Below are 20,675 nucleotides of genomic sequence, written 5' to 3'. Positions count from 1 at the left end.
CGTTTATACCACAACATGACTATGACTTTATAAAGTAGTATAAAAAACATAGTATTTTAATAATTATTGACATAATTTTAGAGAACTTACCAACAATCCTGACTCGCAAGAGTTCGTTGCTCCAGTCCATAAGATTTTAAACGTAAATGCACCCCTCGCAATCCCATAATGCCTTATCACAATTTATTACTGTAAAAATTCAGGAGCTACAGTGACAACACCTATAACCTGTATATTGATTTACAGGAGACATGGAAATATACTGTTAATAACTGTAATACTTTGTGTTACCCATAATGCATTGCGAACTACAGTAAAAACTTTAAAACAGTAAATTTCTGTAGAATTTTGTTGTAGAAACTACAGCAATTTGTTACAGTGTATGGTAGAGCCCAGGAGGGCAGCTTTGGCATTAAAGTCTAATTAAATATATTTTTTATGTCGCTTCTCCTTGTCAGTGACCGGACTAAAGCGAGAATGCTTCGTTTCTGTTAGTGACGCTACCATGCCGACGGCAAAGAGACCCAGCGGGTTCTTGCTATGTCCCCTTCATTACATCAGCAGCACAGCTCTGCCTCGTCTCAGCACCGTGATTAAAATGTTGCTGGCGATAAGAGGATATGAAGGTCAAGCTACAAAAAGTGTGATGTGGAATCTAAGACCTCCAGCTGAACTGAACAAGCGAGCGTGAGGGCCTCATCAGGATGCCAAGCGTGCCCGACACCCCTCGCAGGTTGACAGCATTTCATTCGGTCGCTGGGCAGGCCTTGTTAGTGAAGCCGGTAGATATTTACGACAATGCATAGCTGTTATATAAGTACCTCATTGTCCACTGGAAATGTAGCGTGTCATTGTAAAACAAGCCATTTTTACGGTTTTTACTCCTGCGTGGTTTTAATATTTTCTCCGAAGTCTATTACTCGCTGTTTATATGCAGTTTAATGACCCGCCATAATATCAGTGACTAATTTGCATCATATGTCATTATTCGGCAGGAGCCTTTATGCGCGCAAGCTTGCTGACATTTCGCACAAGCAACAGATTCATGCTTGGCTGACAGGTGCCAGTTTGAAAGAGGATCTCCTAGACATGGAACAGAATCTTGAGATTTGACATGCCCTTCTGCTAAATTAAATATAAAAAAACTCTCAAAGATAATGAGATGCAAATCAGGGTGTCTGGAGAATAATGCCCTCTCATTTATTCTGCCCATGTACACCTGCAGCGCCCGAGGAGGCATTTGTCACTTCGAAACGTGATTCGGTGCTTCACATTTATCAGCCCCTGCACGCATATCTCTTCGGACACAACACTTTAATGGTTTTAATAATGCTTCTCCACGCTCACGCAGAGCAGACCGCACACATGTGCGAGAGGGAGAGACAGCAGACATCAAGAGCCCGGTTATGCCCATAATCCGTGCGGAGTCTTAGCTTGGAATGCGGTAGATCAAAGACAGGCGGCTGATTTACAGCTCTTGATTTCCCGCAGTGTCACTTTAATCTGTCAGGATGATGGTGAGCAATCTTAAAAGAAAATCCTGACATGTTTTTTTACCTTGGGCTAAAGTCAGTATTTTTGTCATCAAAATTTTGCGATGTGAACTTCTGCTTATACCATTTACTAACGTGGGTAGAGTTTGCTTCATGTATAAACCATGTCTCACAGATCACAGAAATCACAGTGTGTTCTTCATACTTCATAGGAGTTTATATTTGGAGTATTATTTTTTGGGATATTGTATATTCAAACAAAAATGAATAATTCACATTAGATGAATTAAAAAGCTTTTATAGTTTAAATAGCAATAACTTTGTTTTTGCATTGTTTTACAGATCAAGAAGAGGTATACCAGGAAAACAATATATCAGTGATAATGGCTCATAGATTTATAGAAATCTATAGCAATGTAATTATATTTTCTAAACCTAATGTTGACATTACATTTTAAGTCTAATGCATATTTATTAACATTTTGTCCACTTTTTTATTCGATTTTTGAGGACATTTTCAAAAATGTGCCCCCCACAGGTATAAGAAAAACCTGTACACACAAATATTTTATTTTTGCTGTGTATAAAAATGGGAACATACCATAGACAACTATTGTTTTAATACACAGTGCAACCCAATACAACCATAACAGAAACAAAAAATCTTTTTTGCATATTAGGGAAATTTCGTCAGATTTAGGTCATTTCTTTTGACAAATTTGTACTCAAATTGAAGATATGCACATAAACACAAAGTCAAGCTGCTCTGTTCCGACAGGAAAAAACAGGTTCACAAAACAACATTACAATTTCTTTTCGTCACAACATCGTCTATGCAATCCATCTTTTGACATTCTGCATACAGAATCAATTTTCTGAGCGTGAATTGGAAAAGCAAGCTAGCATCACATCTGTGTGGACGTGAGACAAATGCTTGCATACCGGGTATAGTGAATGTATAAACCAATAAAAAGTAAATATTTATAATGGGTACACTCATTTACAAGTGCTTTGGCATTTATTGGTGTTTATATAAAATATGCATTGATATGAAAAACAATAATGAAACAATCAAATCTTAACATTAGTAGAGAAAAGTCTCACTTGTGTTTGTATATTGTATTGCAAAAGTTTTGCAACTGACTCAAATCTTTTGCATAATTTGTTCATTTTAAGCTTATATTATAGCCACATTATATGTTTTGCACACTTACAGTATATAGGCATGTACAGTATTTCCTTAACCATTTTTACGTAGATTATTCTGCTTTTCTTTGTCTCATTGAAAGTTTGACCTGTCTGTAATTATTTCTTCTCCAGTGGGACAATTATAAATAACCTATCTTTCGAGAGGGAGGAAAAATAGAATAAACAGAGAAAAATAATGATGTGGATTTTGCTGAATCCTTGACACTCTGTTCAAGGTTCTGAAGTCACTTTCGGGAAGCCTTTCAGAAAAACCACCACATACAGATGCACGTTTACTTGAAATGCAAATGATTTACAAGGTCACTCTGGTCTCTAAGTGCTGGTTCCAATTTTTCCCCTCTCTCGGGTGTAATTGAACTCCGCAATTGAAAATCCACAAGGGCAGATGTTTTATTTCCTCCTTGTTTTTCCTTTTCACGACAGGTGCAAGTGCAACCTTCACGCCAACAGCTGCATCTTTGACAAAGAGAAACTGACTTGCGAGTGCGAGCACAACACCACGGGGCCCGACTGCGGCCGCTGTAAGAGGAATTATCAGGCCAGAGCTTGGAGCGCTGGATCCTATCTTCCTATCCCCAAGGGCACAGCAAATATCTGTGAGTATAAACACACACACACACAGGCTCCTATTCCACTTACTGGAAAGAACAATACAGGCTTTATGTGTGCGGATAACAAGGCACGCGTCCTTTTTTCTGACCGTAAACCATCTTTCTTGCTGCTGTCCTACCTTTCACAATGTGCTCATGGTGTCTCTTCAAAAGCCATTACCCTACTTCTACTTAAAAACAAGGTCTTCTCAGGTACTCTGTCACCCAGCGTTCACAGTCTTGGTTTTTACTTGATTCAGTTCTGTTGAATTACTAAATATTTATTCTTTACTGGACAGGTTCAGCGACCCCAAAAGTGTGGCTGTACTATTATCAACATCTTAATATCCTGCATTAAGATCCAAAAATATAAGACCACTAGTGACAATAATATACAAGTATGTTACAAAATAAATATTTTAATTTAGGGCTGTCAAATCGATTAATCGTGATTAATCTATTCAAGAATAAATGTTTATATAATATATTTGTGCTTGCCATGTATATTTATACAGTATGCATATGTAAATACACAAACATACATGTATTTATTTAAGAAATAGTCGTAATTTATATTTATACATAATATAATCTATATTTCAATATGATGTTATACATTTATGTAAATATTTGTACTGTATACACAAATAAATATACACGACACAAACATATAGGCTATTATATAAACACAAACCTTTTTTTTAATCGATTAATCGTGATTAATCAATATGACAGCCGTAGTTTATCTTCGTTGTCTTTGTTTAAATCCAGTCGTAGTCTGTTTACTTTTTGATTTAGTCTTAAACGTTTGATACTTAATGATACAGAAATTATACTTAAATAATAATACTTTCTAAGACCATGACCATGGTTTGGTCATAACGACAGAATGAAAATACATGCCATAACCATGTGGCCCTAAAAATGGTACGGTCATTTTTTTTTCTTCAGATAGATGCAGGACCTTCCTTTAACAAAAGCAGCAGTCACATACTGTATGTCAAATGTTAAAACAGAAGGACAGTTAGCCTTTAGAAACCCAGCGCTGTCTGTACTATAATTCCAGCCTGGGGACTACACCACCACTGCAGTTTAATTCAAATGACAGGAGACAGATTCTTCCATCCAACACACAGAATGTGTATCCAGAAGTAAGCTAACACTATTAGATGCTCACCATATGCTTTTGGGATCAAAGCAGTGCTATGTATCAGAGATATGACCTTAGCATGCATAGCACACACACTGTGTATGTGCCAAAACTATAGGAGTGTCATTTTTTCAGTTGTGTGCAGGATAGTGTGTGTGTGAGAGAGCGCATGCACGAGTGGAGCGACGTATGCCTCCTGGCAGCTGTTGTACCTCATGACTCACTGGGAGCCGGTAGAGTGTTTTGAAGGAGTGAGATTGACAGGGCATTATTAAAAAAAAATCTGCACAGACTTTGAGCCCATAAACACGACCTCACCTTAAAGACCATTATTATAATCCTGTGTGAGGAGAGTGAGAAATCCATAATTTAATAATGCTATAAAAGGCAGACTCCTATAGTTTATTCCCTGTGGATTAAAGTTAATTGGATTAAACAATAGCAATATTTCAGGCAAAAGAAAGGCGTTTTTTCATTTTAAAACCGATTGCAGATGATTGAACTGAAATATGCTTGACACGGCCACCATCTGGCATAGTAATTACAAACAATGATAAGCAGTGTTGGGGAGTAGCTACTGTAACTAACACAATAAAACACAACATAGATTTTGCCAGTATAGTACTTTTAGATTTACTATACGGAAGTATGATGTAGAATTTTACATCCTTCATCCCTGTGCAGCATTTTTGAATTGTTAAAAGCTACTGTATATACAGCCACGGGATAAAATGAAAGACCATTTCAAATGTTCATTCGTTTAGCATTTCTAGATGTACTGGTCATTCCAGTCCAGTGTGTTCAATTTCAACAAAATCAAACCTCAGGAGTGACAAAGTCGTGCAACAGCAATGTGAAAGACTGACTGAATGACAAGACACATGAAAACTGCGATAAAAAGTCAAGGTTACCACATGATATATTTTTTTACTTTTCCCAAATACATGTACAAATATTACTGTTGTAATTTGAAGTCTGAAAAAATTGGTAATGTTTCTCCAGTTTTCATTTCCTGCAAAAAAAGGTAAATAGAAACAATATTTTAACTTGAAATATGGGAGAAATGTTAGTAGGTCACATAATGAAACAAAAATGATCATTTTACATCAACGTAAATAGTACATTCAGAAATACTGAAAATAAGTTTGAAATGGTCTTTAATTTTTTCCACGACTGTATATTTGAATTACTATATTCATTTTGACATGGTCTATAGTAGCAACCTGTTCATTGAAGTAACAGGATGGAAGAGTGATGTCACCTATTTTGTACAGACTCTGCAGGGGGTGGTGTGGTTAGCCCTTGTGGGTTTGGACGAAATGAAAAAAACTGAGTTTGAGAAGAAAGAAGTGGGTATCACTCTCTGGCGAAGCGCAGTGGCTAGATTCTCGCTTCACATCGGAACGGCGAGTCTGAGAGCGATCAGTTGGAGAATTAGCCATGACAGACCATTTCTGCTGTCGGGTGGAGGGGAAGTGATGAGGGTGCCCCCATTTTCTCCCTCCTGGAAAAGGAGGTTCGGGACTCAGACACAACGCTTTGGCCCTTGCTGATCTGAATCTAAAATGCCTTCTTAAACTTGACTAATGTTTGTGTGTTTTACGGGTTGTCAGAATGATGTAGGGTTTCTCGACGGTGAGTCAAAACAAAATCCGATCTGCACCTCGCCTGCTGTTTTTCAAAGACAGCGACTGTAGGGCGATCGCTGCGGCTCAGAGTCTAAAATCAGAAGATCAGGAAGCCCTTAAAAATCTGACAGGGGGATTAGCAAGCAACGCTAATTGTTTTCCACCCACGCTCTCGGCCGAATAACACTCTGTGGTCCGAGACATGGCTTCTTTACAGACTAATTCCTCTCGTCCTAGCAGGATTACACTGTACAAATGAAACTTCAAATCAAATCGGTCCGGCTTTGTAAATTACTCTCGATCAAAGCACTTAAACAGAGATGTGTCCCGACACTGTTTCAGTACAGGTTTTATCGCTTCTCATTGACCTCAGTCCATGAGGATAAAAGCCGAACATGATATACGCTTTTATGCCACTTATTGATTTTACAGCTTTTTAACATTTAATTATTCCGATACGAAATTCCACTCAGCAAACAACGCAGGAGCCACGAATATCACGCCTGGGTGAGATCCACCGAGAGGGAGGTTTCATAAAACCTCATTTGCTTCCGTTCAGCCCAGCTAGGTAAGACAGCCCGACACATCTGGAGATGACAGTTGCAATGAGAGTAAATTATTATCAGCGGTGCCGTAATGTACTGATGGCTGATTTTGTTTTTTTAATTAGTGTACATAAGCACGGTGCTGCCAGATGTCAGCGTGTTTCCCTGCCATTGTTCAGCGTCTTTGAATCAAACGGTTCGTTCCTGGGCTGAAACTGCAGCAGTTGTACGCTTCCTATCTCATCTGACATTCTCAGACACGCAAACTTCCCCACACCTCCTTATATAAAGAACATCACGGTGGGAAAAAATGACGTTTCCCAGTCTCCGGCCTTGTGCTCCGGAGAAGATGTTTACCTTTCTTGTTTTGTAACACGAACGTTCGTGAAGTGTGATTAAGAATGTCCTCAATCCCTGTTTCGGTGCTGTACGGATGTTCTCATTAGTGCTATCTGAAGGGCCAGGTGGCCATATTGTCTTCTCCCAGAAGAGGAGTTATTTGTATCGTTTGTGTTATCTAATTACTCATTTTAACATCTCCACCCTGAATGCACGCATTCAACAACCCCCACTCTCCATTTCCATCTCGACTCACGATAGTGTCATTTCTAAAACCATATTATTCTCTTTCTCCGTCTCTCTCTTATTCCTTCTCTTTCTTTGTCTCTCTTTCTTTGTTTTGTGTTATGTTCTCCTTATTCCCCCTTGAGACCTGGTTTGTTTACTCTGCCTTTTTCACATCTCTTTCCGTGCTGCCGCAACGGTAATCTCTCTTTCAAATATTTGTTTCTTCCATCGCAAGATTTTCCACCCTGCGTCGCATTCCTGGAATCTTAAATGTGACTGACTCACCGCACCATCTTTCATACAAATCTATTCACTCTGCCCTGCAAGACGTTCAGACGGACGGCATGTTACTGTAGCAGATTTTGGGCTAAAAGATCCAATCACTTCGGCTTGGTCCAGTGTTCGGGTTGTCACTTTTCCTTCCGTGTTGAGCCCCACACGGTTGCTTGTGCTTGTCACGGCTCACGTCCGGGTAGAAAACGGATGATGGATAGCCAGGAGATGTAAGTGGCCAGGGAAAGTAATTACCAACTTTGCCTAGGGTAGAAATTTCGTAGATAAGCTTTACCGGAATGTCCAGGTGGACGGAAAAAGCAAACAGATGAGACTCTGTGAAGGTCAGAATGTTATTCTACCAGAACAACAATAATGAGGCCACCAGCAATTCTAACTAGCTCCGTTTTCAAAGACAGTGGCATGAAAACACGAAATCACAGACATTTTGACCGAATGTATTGTTTCATTGGCTTTGGAAGTAGGCGGTTAAGGAACAGATTGGCTTTTAAACATGGAAAAAGGGAAGCCGTCACAATTTTCATGCCGTCCGGTGGGAATCCTTCAAGCTGGATGACTTGGCAGGCGAGTGAGTGTGTTATGTAGGGCAGGACAGATCTGGTATCTTGCCCAGGTTGGGTTAATTATGTCCCGTCAACCTCTGGGAGGAAGCCTGAAAAATTAACTGTCACTATAACATGTGTATAGGTGTGTGTGGGTGGATTCCACCCCCCCCAGGAGGCTTTTTATTTTGTATCATTCTGTGCAGCTTCATACAACACAGTAGGTGTATTTTGACAACATAATTGCTTGTTTGGGAGAAAGTGAATCTTATGTATAGAATAGTGCTGTCAAATCGATTAATCGTTATTAATCGATTCCTAAATAAATGTTTGCGTTTATATTACGTGTGTGCCATGTATATTTATATGTATAAATGCACACACATTAATGTGTGTGTGTATGTAACAAATATTTACATTAATATACATTTTGTATATTTTTACATAATTGTATATATTTTATGGAAAATGTATATTTAAATATAATTTACATTTACGTATAAAAGCCTATATGTTTTTTTATTTAAAGACCCATGAAAACTGTGATAACCGAGGTTATTAAATAAAATAAAATAATTTTTGAACGGAATAATGTTTTTCCTGAATACATGTAGAAATATTACTCTTGGATTAAAAATGAACTTGTTTTCTTTGCAGTATTTGAGGTCTCAAAAATACAGAGTATCTTTTCTTATTTTGAACTGTTTCTACAGTTAATGCAAATTTCTACAAATAAATGCAAATAGAAACAATATTTGTAATTGAAATTTGGGAGAATTTCAACATTTATAAAAATGTATATTATAAATGTAAATATTAATAACATAACATTATATTATTAACATTTTCTTTTCAAAATGTTTGCTGTCACACCATAGGACACACGTTTGGCTTATTTGTCAAATACCCATATATACAAATAAAAATAAGCACACCACACACACACATATATTATATAAACATGAACATTTATTTTGGAATCGATTAACTGCGATTAATCGATTTGACAGCACTAGTATAGAAATATTTTATATGTATCAGCGATGTACAAAGAAATGGTACAGGTAACAAGATAAATTGCATATGATATATGCGAAGTCCACCCTCATAATCTACTTATCCCCTGTAGGATTACGAGAGCTGGAGCCTATCCCAGTATGTTAGGGCACAGGCAGGGTACACCATGGATAGATAGCCAGTGGAAGTAAAGTGTAAAACTGTATATCATACAATATTTATTTAGCAGCAAATCTATATCATGTTTTGTGTGCACACAACTGCGTGTGTGTGCGCGCGCATGCTCATGTCTGCGAGTGCATGTCTTTGCACATTATCAGTTGATCTGTGAGACTGAGTGACCCCAGAGTGCAGAAGTTCAGATGGTAAAAATCAATAGCGTGTGCAATAAACATAAGCAGCCTAATGCCTTTCTGCATCAGGCTTCGCAATTCGATTCACATAATGGAGAGTTTCAGCAGGTGAAGAGGCTTGGAAAACGCCGTGATTGAAAGTTAATCTAATGACTCGACACATGATATTTTGCGTCCGTCTCAAGGCGGACGACTGTCCAGGAGAGATGAATAAATAAATAAATTAAAGCCCAGGTCGTATCGCACTTACATGAATCGCAAGGATGAATACAAACACGGATACTAAAAGCCTGCATGTATTCAGAGCTAAGTGGCGAGTATGCTATAGGGGTGCTGTATTACACTGAAGATGCTGTATGGGGATACTGTATATGTTGTTGTAAATCTAAGGCATGAAAGTTTGAAAAGACTTGTTTATTAAGGACCCTGTGTTATTGATACATTAGAAAATGAAAGCAGGACATGATTTTCAAGTTTGTATACATGGGTTCTCTCTGCATTCTTCGCTCTCTGACTCTCTCAATCTGCACACGTTTCTCAGAGGAGCCTGCAGTCTTTATTTTCCCAGTCATTTCTCAGCCCTCGTTCCAATAGGTCATACATTTGGCTCTTAACTGTCCATGTGAAGCAGAGATCAGGGGGAGAGATTAGACGCTGCACACTAGATCGATGGCACATGGCAGGGCCGTGGGTTCACATCCCTTTCCGCCACCAGAGCATTATGTCCAAGAGCTCTCCAGCGTTCCCGAGGAAATCCTCCATTCGTTGCTCTCAAAACGGACAAGTACATTGACCGATTGATCCGTCACGGCCTTACACCACCTGGGAATGCTGGTGGAACACCAGAACATACTTTGCGTTAATTAAAAATATAAAATAACTTTAAAAAATTTAATTTGGCATGAAATAATGTGTTGTTTTTATTAGGATCATACACTCTTGAAAAACAGGTGCTCAAAAGGTTCTTCACGTTGATGCCATAGAAGAATTATTTTTGGTTCCACAAAGAACCATTCAGTCAAAAGTTCTTTTAAGAACCGTCTCTTTCTTACCTTTTTATAAACCGAAGAACCTTTTTTCGCCACATAGAACCTTTTGTGAAACAGAAAGGTTCTTGGGATGTTAATGGTTCTTTTTAGACAAAAATGGTTCCTCTATGGCATCGTGAAGCACCTTTAGTGTATAGTGTGTGAACTGTAGGTCTGTGGTCATGTGATTGCTTAATGCCATTTTATTATTCTAAAAAGTAATTGTTATCATTTTAGAACGTAAAAAAGTCAGTTCAGACGTCGATTGTTAAATCTCTTCTCTCATTTCTCTTTCAGGTCTGCCAAATAGCGTCGGCCCAGTTAGTAAGTAAAGAATTCATAGCTCTAAATCAACATGAAACACATGCACAGCTTTGCTTCTCACTTCTCCACAGGTCCACTCCTGGTAAAACTTTTATTTCTGATTTTCAACTGTTCCATCAAATACAAAACTGTGGGACCATGTGCTAATTATAATAGAGTCGATTTCTAGACAATGGCAGTATTGCTTCCAGCCATAGAAAAGGTTGTGGAAGAATTAATTCTGAAATGCTGAAGCTGAATTCAAAGGCCAGTGTTTTGCATGCATATAGAATACCATTGTTTTCTCTTTAATATATTAGAAATAAATAGCACAGGGCCTTATTGAAGTTCAGGACCCCTCCAGAAGTAGAAAGAGGAAAAGATCATTTTAATATGAGAAATGCGGGCGTGTGTGATTATCTGGTCCTGCCAGAGGGCTTGTGAGCTGGCAGACAGATAAAGTTACAGGATCAGGAAGGCTGAATAGGAAAAGCGGAGCCACAGAGATATTGAACAAGTCAGAATGCATGTAGAGCTCTTAATATTTCTCCACTCCTGGGTCCAGGACAAATATACATGCTGTAATTTATATCATAGACACATCTTTATATCATTGCACATCTGAATTATTAATTAACGGAGTCTGATTTACACATTGTAAACAATGGTTGCCATTGACCATCTGTTGAGCTCTGATGACAAATCAAAATTGGTTACAAAACTGAAAATGTAACATAAAACTGCAGATTTAATCAGAAATGAAGGCCATACCAAGTGGACCTCTCCGCCCCTTCCCACCCTTCAAGAAGAGTTGTGTGTTTGGCTGTAATGCATGGCCTATGACACACATTTTTGCATGAGCTCAAACAACCCTCCCACATGCTACTGTACCATGAACATCCATCTACTGTCCTTCATGGTGAATTTCCATCTAGAATGACACAAAGAGAGGACACTCGCAATGCAGCCAGGGTCTTGAAAAGTCTTTTTTTTTACACCAGAACAGAGATGAATCCATGAAACTGTCCTCTGACCATCACTGTTACACCTTTACAAACCTATAGAGAGAGAGAGAGAGCTTGTAAAAAAGAGTTGTCCTTGAGAATAGTGATGTTACGCCCCAGTTTGAAAAGGAAAACATTGCCTTTTCCTCAGAGTTGCTTGAAGATAATTGAATTCTTTATTAATTGAATTCTTTATTAACTTTTCTCAATTTTATTTCAAGTTTAATAAGAGAGCCAGAATTGCCTAATGCGGGCAAAATGTATATTTTAAAATGAAATTTTGACAGCTCGGAGTTGCATTTCATTGATTAAAATCTGTCACTTCTCATTGATGCAATTATCATAAGAAAATTCACTAACAAAAACATTAATGAATAGCAGATGCGACAAGCATTGGGCTTAGTCGCTCGCTAATACAGAACACATTTTATATTAGTAATAAAGCTCTCACGGGAAGCCTGACGCTGGCTCTCGGAAGCGTTAGTGTCATGAAATATAACAAGATGGGACGGCTGGATTTGTCTGTCATTTTGAGGACAGATTTCATCCAAGCCAAGTTGTTGCCAATTGCTTTGTGCCCACTCTCGGTGTCTCACAGTCACAGAATACAAAAACAACAAGACAACTTCCTTGAAAACATAGATTTTGTGAATAAAGAAAGTGTATCTCTGATTATTAGATTAGTTCGATAAAGATAAGTTTTGGAATATTTGTTGTTGACAAATTACATTTGAAGTTTACTCACTGTTTGAAAATTTGTCAGCAAATTTATTCCAGCAAAAATAATATTAATATTATTTTATTTTTTATTAGATAAATCAGTATTTTTTTATTAAAAATGCTAATCTAAAGAAAGAGAAACACTTTTCACTTTATGATGTTGACACATCCCCAGTTTATTAATCTAACAATTTCATACCTTTATTTTTCCATCTTTAATTTCGTAAAATATTACTGGAGCTTGAACTGAAAACTCAGTTGTGTTTACGGAATTCCGCAAATCACATGGAAAAAGTCATTTCTCCTAATGTGATTGGACATAGAGGTCATTTCATAACGGGTCTTCAGGATGGGTTTCCTTCAGTCAGTATTCTGCGTGTGCATGCATTCTGAATCCCCAAACCACCATTCTATGTCTCCGTGAACCAAAAACAATTGTGTGGACGTGTCCTCACTGAAATTCCTGCACCCTTCGTCTTCGTTTCACGTGCCCACACACTATGGTCAACCACGAAGCAGCACGTACAGTATGTTTGTGAGATTGACACGAGACTCCATTCCCAGCTGTAATATTTCCACCTTCAAAGGAAATAATGCATTGTATGTCATTCAAAATGATCGTTAAAACATTACAAATTGTTTATAACAATTGTAAATGAAAACAAAGGCTAGTGTCACCTTCCAACAGACTGACACGATTTCTTTTCATATCTCCCATGTTATAAAGAGTAACCCACAACACACAGCTCAATTACACACAATCTCTGGAGAAGATCTGTGATTGGTCTGTTGGTTGCTTGTTCTCAGCTCACCTTTATGAATGACCCATCTGGAAATATGATGTGTAGCTGTTTATGTGTACATGAGTCCGAGCCGCACCCGTCTTAGTGCATCTGAAAGCCCGTGCATTCAATTAACTCTTGATTTCTCCTGCTTGCATGCAGTTCGGCAGAACATATCGTCCCTAGGTGTCGCTAACCGAAATCAAGGTAGGGTCCATTTTCAACTTGGATACAATTTCTTAATCTGACTCTCAAAATAATTCTATAGGCTGCTGTAGGAGTGAAGATCTAGCTAAAGTCATCATTAAAGAGTTTTTTCTTTATTTAGTTGTGTTGCATTCCTTAAAAAATCATTTTCAGGCCGTAGAAGAGACATGCACATCTGCACACATACAAATGATAAGTAGATAGGCTGATACAGGTCCTGGGTTGGTCTTTGTTGCCATTGGGTTGTATTGTGACTCCACCATGAGCGGATCATTTAGGGATTGTTCTGAGCTTTGCATTCTGCTGTTGTGTTGGAAAGTATGTAGAGTCGTAAGCCTTTACAAGCTCTCACACAAGAAACCTGCGAAGCTCAACTGCTCGTATGCCAGCTGAGCAGTTTCTGCCAGCAACTCAGACTTTTCATTTTACACGGCCGTCGAAAACGTCCAAGCAACAACACCTGCAGGGAATAGAGCATACACGGTGTGTTTTGTGCGTCGATGATGCTGAAAAGGCGTAAATATTCATGACACAGAAATAGAATTATAACTGATTGCATTCAGTCTCTATTTATGAAAAGAAAGAGTAATGTTTATATTATTATTTGGAATTTCTGTTTTTTATTTTTATTTTTGCTGTTTTTATCTTTATTTTGTCTAGTAGCTCCTCAAGTTGCTTTGTCAACCGTTCCTACTGTACAAGTTGCAAACAGTAAGAGAGGTAGGAGGGCTATGATTCTTATATACACTGTATATACAGTATATATACATATATATATATATATATATATATATATATGTATAATAACTTTATATTAATGTGTTTCGTCCAAATCATCCCCCACCATCCGCCCCTTAAAGGAACAAGTCTCCCAGAAATGAATATTCTCTCATCATTTACTCACCCTTGAGTTGTTCCTAATCTGTATGAATTCCTTTGTTCTGATAAACACAGAGGAAGATATTTGGAAGAATGCTTGTAACCAAACAGTTCTTGGACCCCATTGACTACCATAGTATAGGACAAATTGCTTAATAAATGTATTTGTTCTGTTGAACACAAAAGAAGATATTTTGAAGAATGTGGGGAAGCAAACAGTCATGGGGCACTCTTGACTACCATTTAAAATTGTCCTACTATTATAGTCGATGGTGGCCAAGAACTTCCAAATATCGTTCTCTGTGTTCACTGGTACAAAGAAATTTAGACAGACCCGAGGGTAAATAAATGATGGCAGAATTTTCCTTTTTGGGTGAACTTTCCCTTTAAAAAGTGAGTCCCGTAACTCCTCCTCGTCCAGGCCCTTTTCTAAAGTAATTTTATAACAATTCCTTCCCTTTTTGCGTAGTGTGTTTTTCTCCCTGTTGTTTATAGCTATCCTTGTTGAATGTTTCTAAACTCGGTCCCGTCTACTGACGTGCCTGAATGCATTGGGAAAACAAGTCTTTGAAATCACAGAGACAAAGATTCAACTTGATGAATCAGAGGGGAAGCATCATGCTGGATTAATGCGTTGTATAAAGTCAATCTTGCAGATCCTCGTTCAGATGAGAACACAGAATCTGATATGATTCCGCAGGCGAGAACTTCAGTCTGGTTTTTTGTTAAACCATTTCCAGACAGAATGATTGACACATCCAGGCAGCTTTAGAGATCGTTTTACAGGAGATATGTCGGTCTCGCTCCTCGACTCACGGGACAGAGGAAATGGATGTTGAGGAGGCCTGACCTCAATCCAGATCTTGATAACCAATCCTTCCATTTCTCCCGATAGTCCTTGCATCAACTCAGGGGTAAAGATTTGGGACTTCATAAGCGCAACTGCCTGTCCGTGATGTGCGGTAGTAGATTTGTTGAGGGCATTGGTCCGTTGGTTGACCAGGTGTTCCTGGTATGCAGGGCATCTGCTTATGTTTGCATCCAAGCATTGAGATTTAACTTCACTTTGAAACTAGGGCAGACTCCTGCGGGTCCTGGATAAACGTTGTTTTTCGAGGCTATGGGGAAATAGATAGGAAGTTATTTCTGATTTGGTTGTGCTATTTCTCATTTTGGAGATGACAGAATCAATACTGGAAAAAATGCTTTGTCTTTCATTTTTACGGCAGTAGTTCTGTGGAGAGGATACAGTTTGTGTACCCATTTCCGACCTGAGTGCTTTTGTTATTTCGGGGGTGTCGAAAATTGAAGCCATTGTTTTATTCCTGTGTTTCAAAGTTCCAGCTCCTTCACTGCACTTTTCCATCATCTATGAGACAACTCTCCATGAGCAATAGAATATAAATACTGTGGATGTAAATTTCAAACAGCGTGTGCATCTGCATTCTGCCGAGGTTGAAAATTACATCCACTTGTGTTTTTATTTGTACCCCGTCGTTTCCATGTAACATTTTGTTGTTATTTTCTCCATCGCTGTGGTGTGCTCGAGGCAAACTTTCTTATAACAACACCGCTTCTCCATTCATCTTAACGTGATCTAACACCGCTGGCTGCATCCATAGCAGTGCCTGCCATCCTTCTGCTGTTTCAGGCCATCCAAACCTGGCGTGCGATGGCACCAACACGACTCGTACACACTTACCCTAAACACAGCACCATCTCTCTCCCCTTTTTGCAAGACTGCGAATGCTTCAGTCACTCCAATCGCTGCAGTTACATCGAGGTGCTGAACACCGTCATTTGCGTGGGCTGTAAGCACAACACTAGGGGGCAGCACTGCCAGCTGTGCAAGCTTGGATACTACCGCAATGCCTCGGCAGAGCTGGACGATGTGAATGTTTGCATAGGTCAGTCCTCTAGACCTCCCATCCACAAACATGGCTTATCGCACATCACACACTCCCCGAATCTGCCATCTGGCCTTCCCTTCTATCGCTCTGTCATCTTCCATCCATTCACCCACTTTTCTATGTTTGTCCATCCCACTGCCGTCACCCGAGTCTCATCACGCATGCGTCTGTGCACCACATTGATTCCATAAAATTAGTGCGTAGATCCACAAGCACAAAATCATCAAGTGTAAAAATCTAAATGCAAATTGTAATATCTCGTTTAAGCATAGTATCTGGATTTTGGGGGGTTTATTCTGAGAATTAAGGTGTCTAGAGATTTCACCAATGTCACAAGCTGTGCTTTTCCAGGACCAAATTCTGCATTAAGTACAGATTTCAGAATTAATTCATTATTATCAAGACTAAATTGTGCTCTTTCACATGAATAATATAGATCTATATTATTACTGTGCATTCTCTCATTTGAGTCTGTTTTTGTTTTGTTTTTAGAGAAAAAATTATTGGAAACTTAAATTCCATTGAGTTTACTTAACTTTTTTGAGCCTCCTGAGCTGTAAACAGTAACTTTAGAGTGGAAGAAAGAAAGAAAGAAAGAAAGAAAGAAAGAAAGAAAGAAAGAAAGAAAGAAAGAAAGAAAGAAAACAGAATAAGTGACAGAAAGAGGAGCAAAATGAATAGAAAGAGTGGAAGAAAGAAAGACAAGACAGACAAAAAGCTAGACATAAGTGTCATTGTGTGACAAAGGTGACGTCTGGCATAGCACTTCTCTGGTGAGGTGTCTGGAGGGACTAACACCCACAGAGAAAGGTGCCGCATGCTGCATATGTCACTCTGGGAGAAAGAGAGATGCTAAGAGAGAAGCAGGTCACGGCTTTAGACCTACACACACATCTTTAGGTGTTACAGGTCACAGATTCTGACCTCCACCCAACAACATCAGTAGTCAGAAGAGACTCACTGAACTGACAAAATATGTTAGAAGTGACTCGTGGGAGAAGTTTGCAGCGTTTTAGCAAGGCATTAATAAAAAATGAGCTTGAATGTATTTGCTAAAAGCACTACGTTTAATGGCTGCATTTACACATATACTGTAAAAACAGTTTATCTTGGCTGTTGCTCTGGGCGGCTTGAAATAGTCTTGTGTGTATTTTGAAAAGCAATAGTTGCATTGAAAAGGGATTAATTGATGATTTTCATATCAATGGTTATGTTTTAGATTGTAATCACGATCAGGAATATCCTTACACACATTTTCCACTAGGGATGTAACAATTCACTGTGAGCCCGTTAAAAATCGATTATAATATCTGACGAGTAGAGATGTTTAATGAATGGCGTTACATGTTTTGAACAGCAGGGACCGCTGTGTTTACTACAAACTTGGAAAACGAGGATATGCTGACATTGTTTTTAAAAAGTAAAAAAATCCTAATCAGGAAAAGCACAGACAAATTGTAAGTTAGTTTATACTAAAGATACTTTTGTATTATTCATTTTTTATTTGATTTTGAATTAGTTTTAAAATTGCAATTTAGTTTTGTTGTTTGACATAAAATACATTTTTATTTTAGGAATAAATAAATGTGCATGATTTGAGAAATAATAAAAGAGCACTTGTTCATTTCTAATTTGTCTCAACAAAACGTCGAAAATATTGTATCGTGAGATCATTATTGTGACTCGCATTGCATCGTGAGCTGAATGAATCATTACATCCCTTTAACCCACTGATCAAACAAGGTTTATCAGCGAAAATGTTCAAGAAATTTTTTATTAGTTTTTTTTCTATAAAGAAAAAATATGTATTGTTTCTTTGGAAAATTGTTGTATTTACTTTTTATTATTAAATATTATATGCTATGTTTTATTTAATACATCTTATTAGCTTAGCATCTGCAGAAATGACTAGTAACGTCTCCTGTAAACATTTCCATTGGTGCAGGTTTCGAACGCACCATATGAGCAACCCAGCACTGTTTAGCATGCACAGTGTGATGGTTCAGTAAAGGCAGTAAAACATCATCTACGCTTTCACATTATGGCCTTTCCAAGACGTTAAACATTCACAATATCCATGAAGTAAATACCATTGTCTCATTTCCACCCTCACTCACCTTCCCCAGCTGAAGCTTCTCATTTCGTTCCTTTGAAATGGTAGACGTGAGGTAAATATTCAGCGATGCCGGTTATAAATCTGTCTTTTGTAGACTAGCAATGTGCATGAAGGAGGCAGCAGAGGCCCATTTCGGGCCACAAGCGTAGTTTGTGTAGAAAACACAGAAACATTATTCGTGAGGCTGAAGAGCGCAGACCCCGTCTCTCCACTGTGTGTATGTGTGTGTCTTGTTTCTACAGACTGTAATTGTGATCCCTTTGGCTCAGAAAATGTTCGCTGTAATGGCACAGGATATTGTAAATGTAAGAAAGGAGCAAGAGGGGCTAAGTGCGATGAGTGTCTGCCGGGATTTTTGTGGGACAATGGCTGCAAATGTAAGTAGAACCTTCACCCAACATGCAGCTTTGGTCCCTCGCTTTCTCTCTTTCTCACAAGCTCTCTCGCCCTCCCTTCCTCTCTCCCTCTGTCTGTTTGCTGCTGTATTTTGGCTGGAAAAGAGCAGCTTGGTTTGCTTACAGCGCTCGGAAAAGAACTTGGACCGACTTCCATCAGAGGCTCAGTCGCACCTGTTATGTAGTTTTGATTTCATTCGAAGAAGATAATAATCATCATCAATTGTTATTTATTAACACTGTTTTTGAATAGAAAGTAGACATTTTCTACAGAACAGAACGAAGCGATGCAAGTCAATCCCTGCAGAATTTCATGCATGCGTGTTTGCGCTGACTCGGGATCTGCGAGAACGTGGGCGCATGATCGCAGACAGCTGAACTAATATTTGGAGTGAGCAGAACGTCTGATGCCTGTGCTAACGCTACGCATGGCTGGTGCTTCTCCTTTGGCGCCGAGCATCGCGGTTTAAACGATCTGCAGGTCAAGCATTGATTTGTATTCTCTGCTATGAGCTTCGATGGGCTTCCAGCATCAAAGGTCAACATTTACCAAAGCCACAGACAACACAAAGCGGCGTTGAGCCAGAATGAACAGGAAGGTGCATGTAATGTGAGATTGAAAATTTGGTGCATCTGTTTATTGAGTCAGTTCTGAATGCAACGGTGTGAAGCAGATTTACGTCACGGGTTATTGCGAGAGAGTCACACCCTCGCATGTGTCTCAAGATTAAAGTCAACTCTGCGGTTTGGTGCAAATGAGCAGATGCTCCCTTTATTGTTTGTTCCGGGAGACTTTACATGCACATCCATTTTCCACCAGCATGAAGATGCATTACCATGTGACTGACTTTCAGCCAATGGTATGCGAGATGGCAAAGCACACAATCATTTTAATTTAGTGCCGTCATCAACACAACAGCATCATACCCTATACAAAAGATTTAAGCTCTCGTGATTGAGCAAAGTCTCGAAGGCCAAAATGTTTGTGCAAAATCAAAAAATCCATTTTTCAGATGTATTTGCAGTACGCAATTAAAGCTCAAATCTTTCTTCAAATAAGCCTTTGCTTTCCGCCGCATCGTGCAATCTACTGTCGCTCTCGATAAACATTATCCCTCTTATCAAAAGCAAACCCATTAAATTGCTCGATTTATTCTCTTATTAGGGTTTATTTACATGCCGGTAAATTATAAACGTGTTGGGTTGGAGGCTACCCGTGCCTGTTTTTTTTCCCCTTCTGCACACGCTTTAAATCGGAACATTCAAGAGCTTTGAAAGGACCTTCTGTTGGTGTTTTAAAATAGGTGCTCATATTTATTCCATGAAAATGCCCATCCGGACAAGGCCTCTGGAGAGTATGGCATAGGCTGTAGAGGTTAAACAGTGTGTTGCACTTGAACGATGTGTTCTCAACCAACAGCACAGTGAGCAAATAGTTTCCATCTCCGTGTTTGTTAGCACTCATAAACACCATAAATCACTGAAAGGCCTTTCCCAGTGTCCACGTATTCACCTGGTCACGAGGGACATCAAACCGGAAACACAGAAAGAGTTGAATGCACAGTGTGAACCAATGACAATCTTGAGAGATGCATCGCGTGCGAAACTGTGAAACTCGTCTTCAGACGAGATACAGAAACACTCCTGCCAAAGGCCACAGCTGTGGAAAAGGTGATCGATCAATTTGTTTTATTTTCCTTCGAAAGGGAGCCGTTCAGGACACAGTGCACTCCTTACTTGCCTCTCTTTGTGGTGTCCTTTTCATGGACAGTTTGGTAACACTGATGTTTCAATACCAAACAGTCAGTACAGTCAGTATGTCTTACGATCCAGTTTTAAGAGAATTACTTCATTTGTAGGAAAAAACATTTACCCATGAAACAATACATTTCTGTCAAACGATTCATCGCAAATAATCACATTCAGAATAAAAATGCATATAT

At 38.8% G+C, this 20,675-nt stretch overlaps 1 protein-coding gene across 8 annotated transcripts in view; it reads left to right on the top strand.

Annotated features, from left to right (window-relative positions):
• The window catches only part of ntng1a (netrin g1a), a 102,272-nt gene that overhangs the window by 57,619 nt on the left and 23,978 nt on the right, over positions 1–20,675 (top strand). For 2 of the 8 annotated variants that reach the window (XM_057322380.1, XM_057322379.1), the window contains exons 4-7: positions 3,126–3,298; positions 10,714–10,740; positions 16,051–16,218; positions 18,580–18,714. In XM_057322380.1, the coding sequence (XP_057178363.1) occupies positions 3,126–3,298; positions 10,714–10,740; positions 16,051–16,218; positions 18,580–18,714 (503 nt within the window). Of the gene's footprint in view, positions 1–3,125; positions 3,299–10,713; positions 10,741–13,387; positions 13,433–16,050; positions 16,219–18,579; positions 18,715–20,675 lie in introns of all 8 variants that reach the window. The other 6 variants (XM_057322387.1, XM_057322383.1, XM_057322381.1 and 3 more) reach the window with 5 other exon arrangements.

This window comes from Triplophysa rosa, linkage group LG23 (genome assembly GCF_024868665.1).
Source record: "Triplophysa rosa linkage group LG23, Trosa_1v2, whole genome shotgun sequence".
NCBI lineage: Eukaryota > Metazoa > Chordata > Actinopteri > Cypriniformes > Nemacheilidae > Triplophysa > Triplophysa rosa.
The sequence above is the reverse complement of the archived record's forward strand: the minus strand, read 5'-3'. Positions and strand labels throughout refer to the sequence as shown.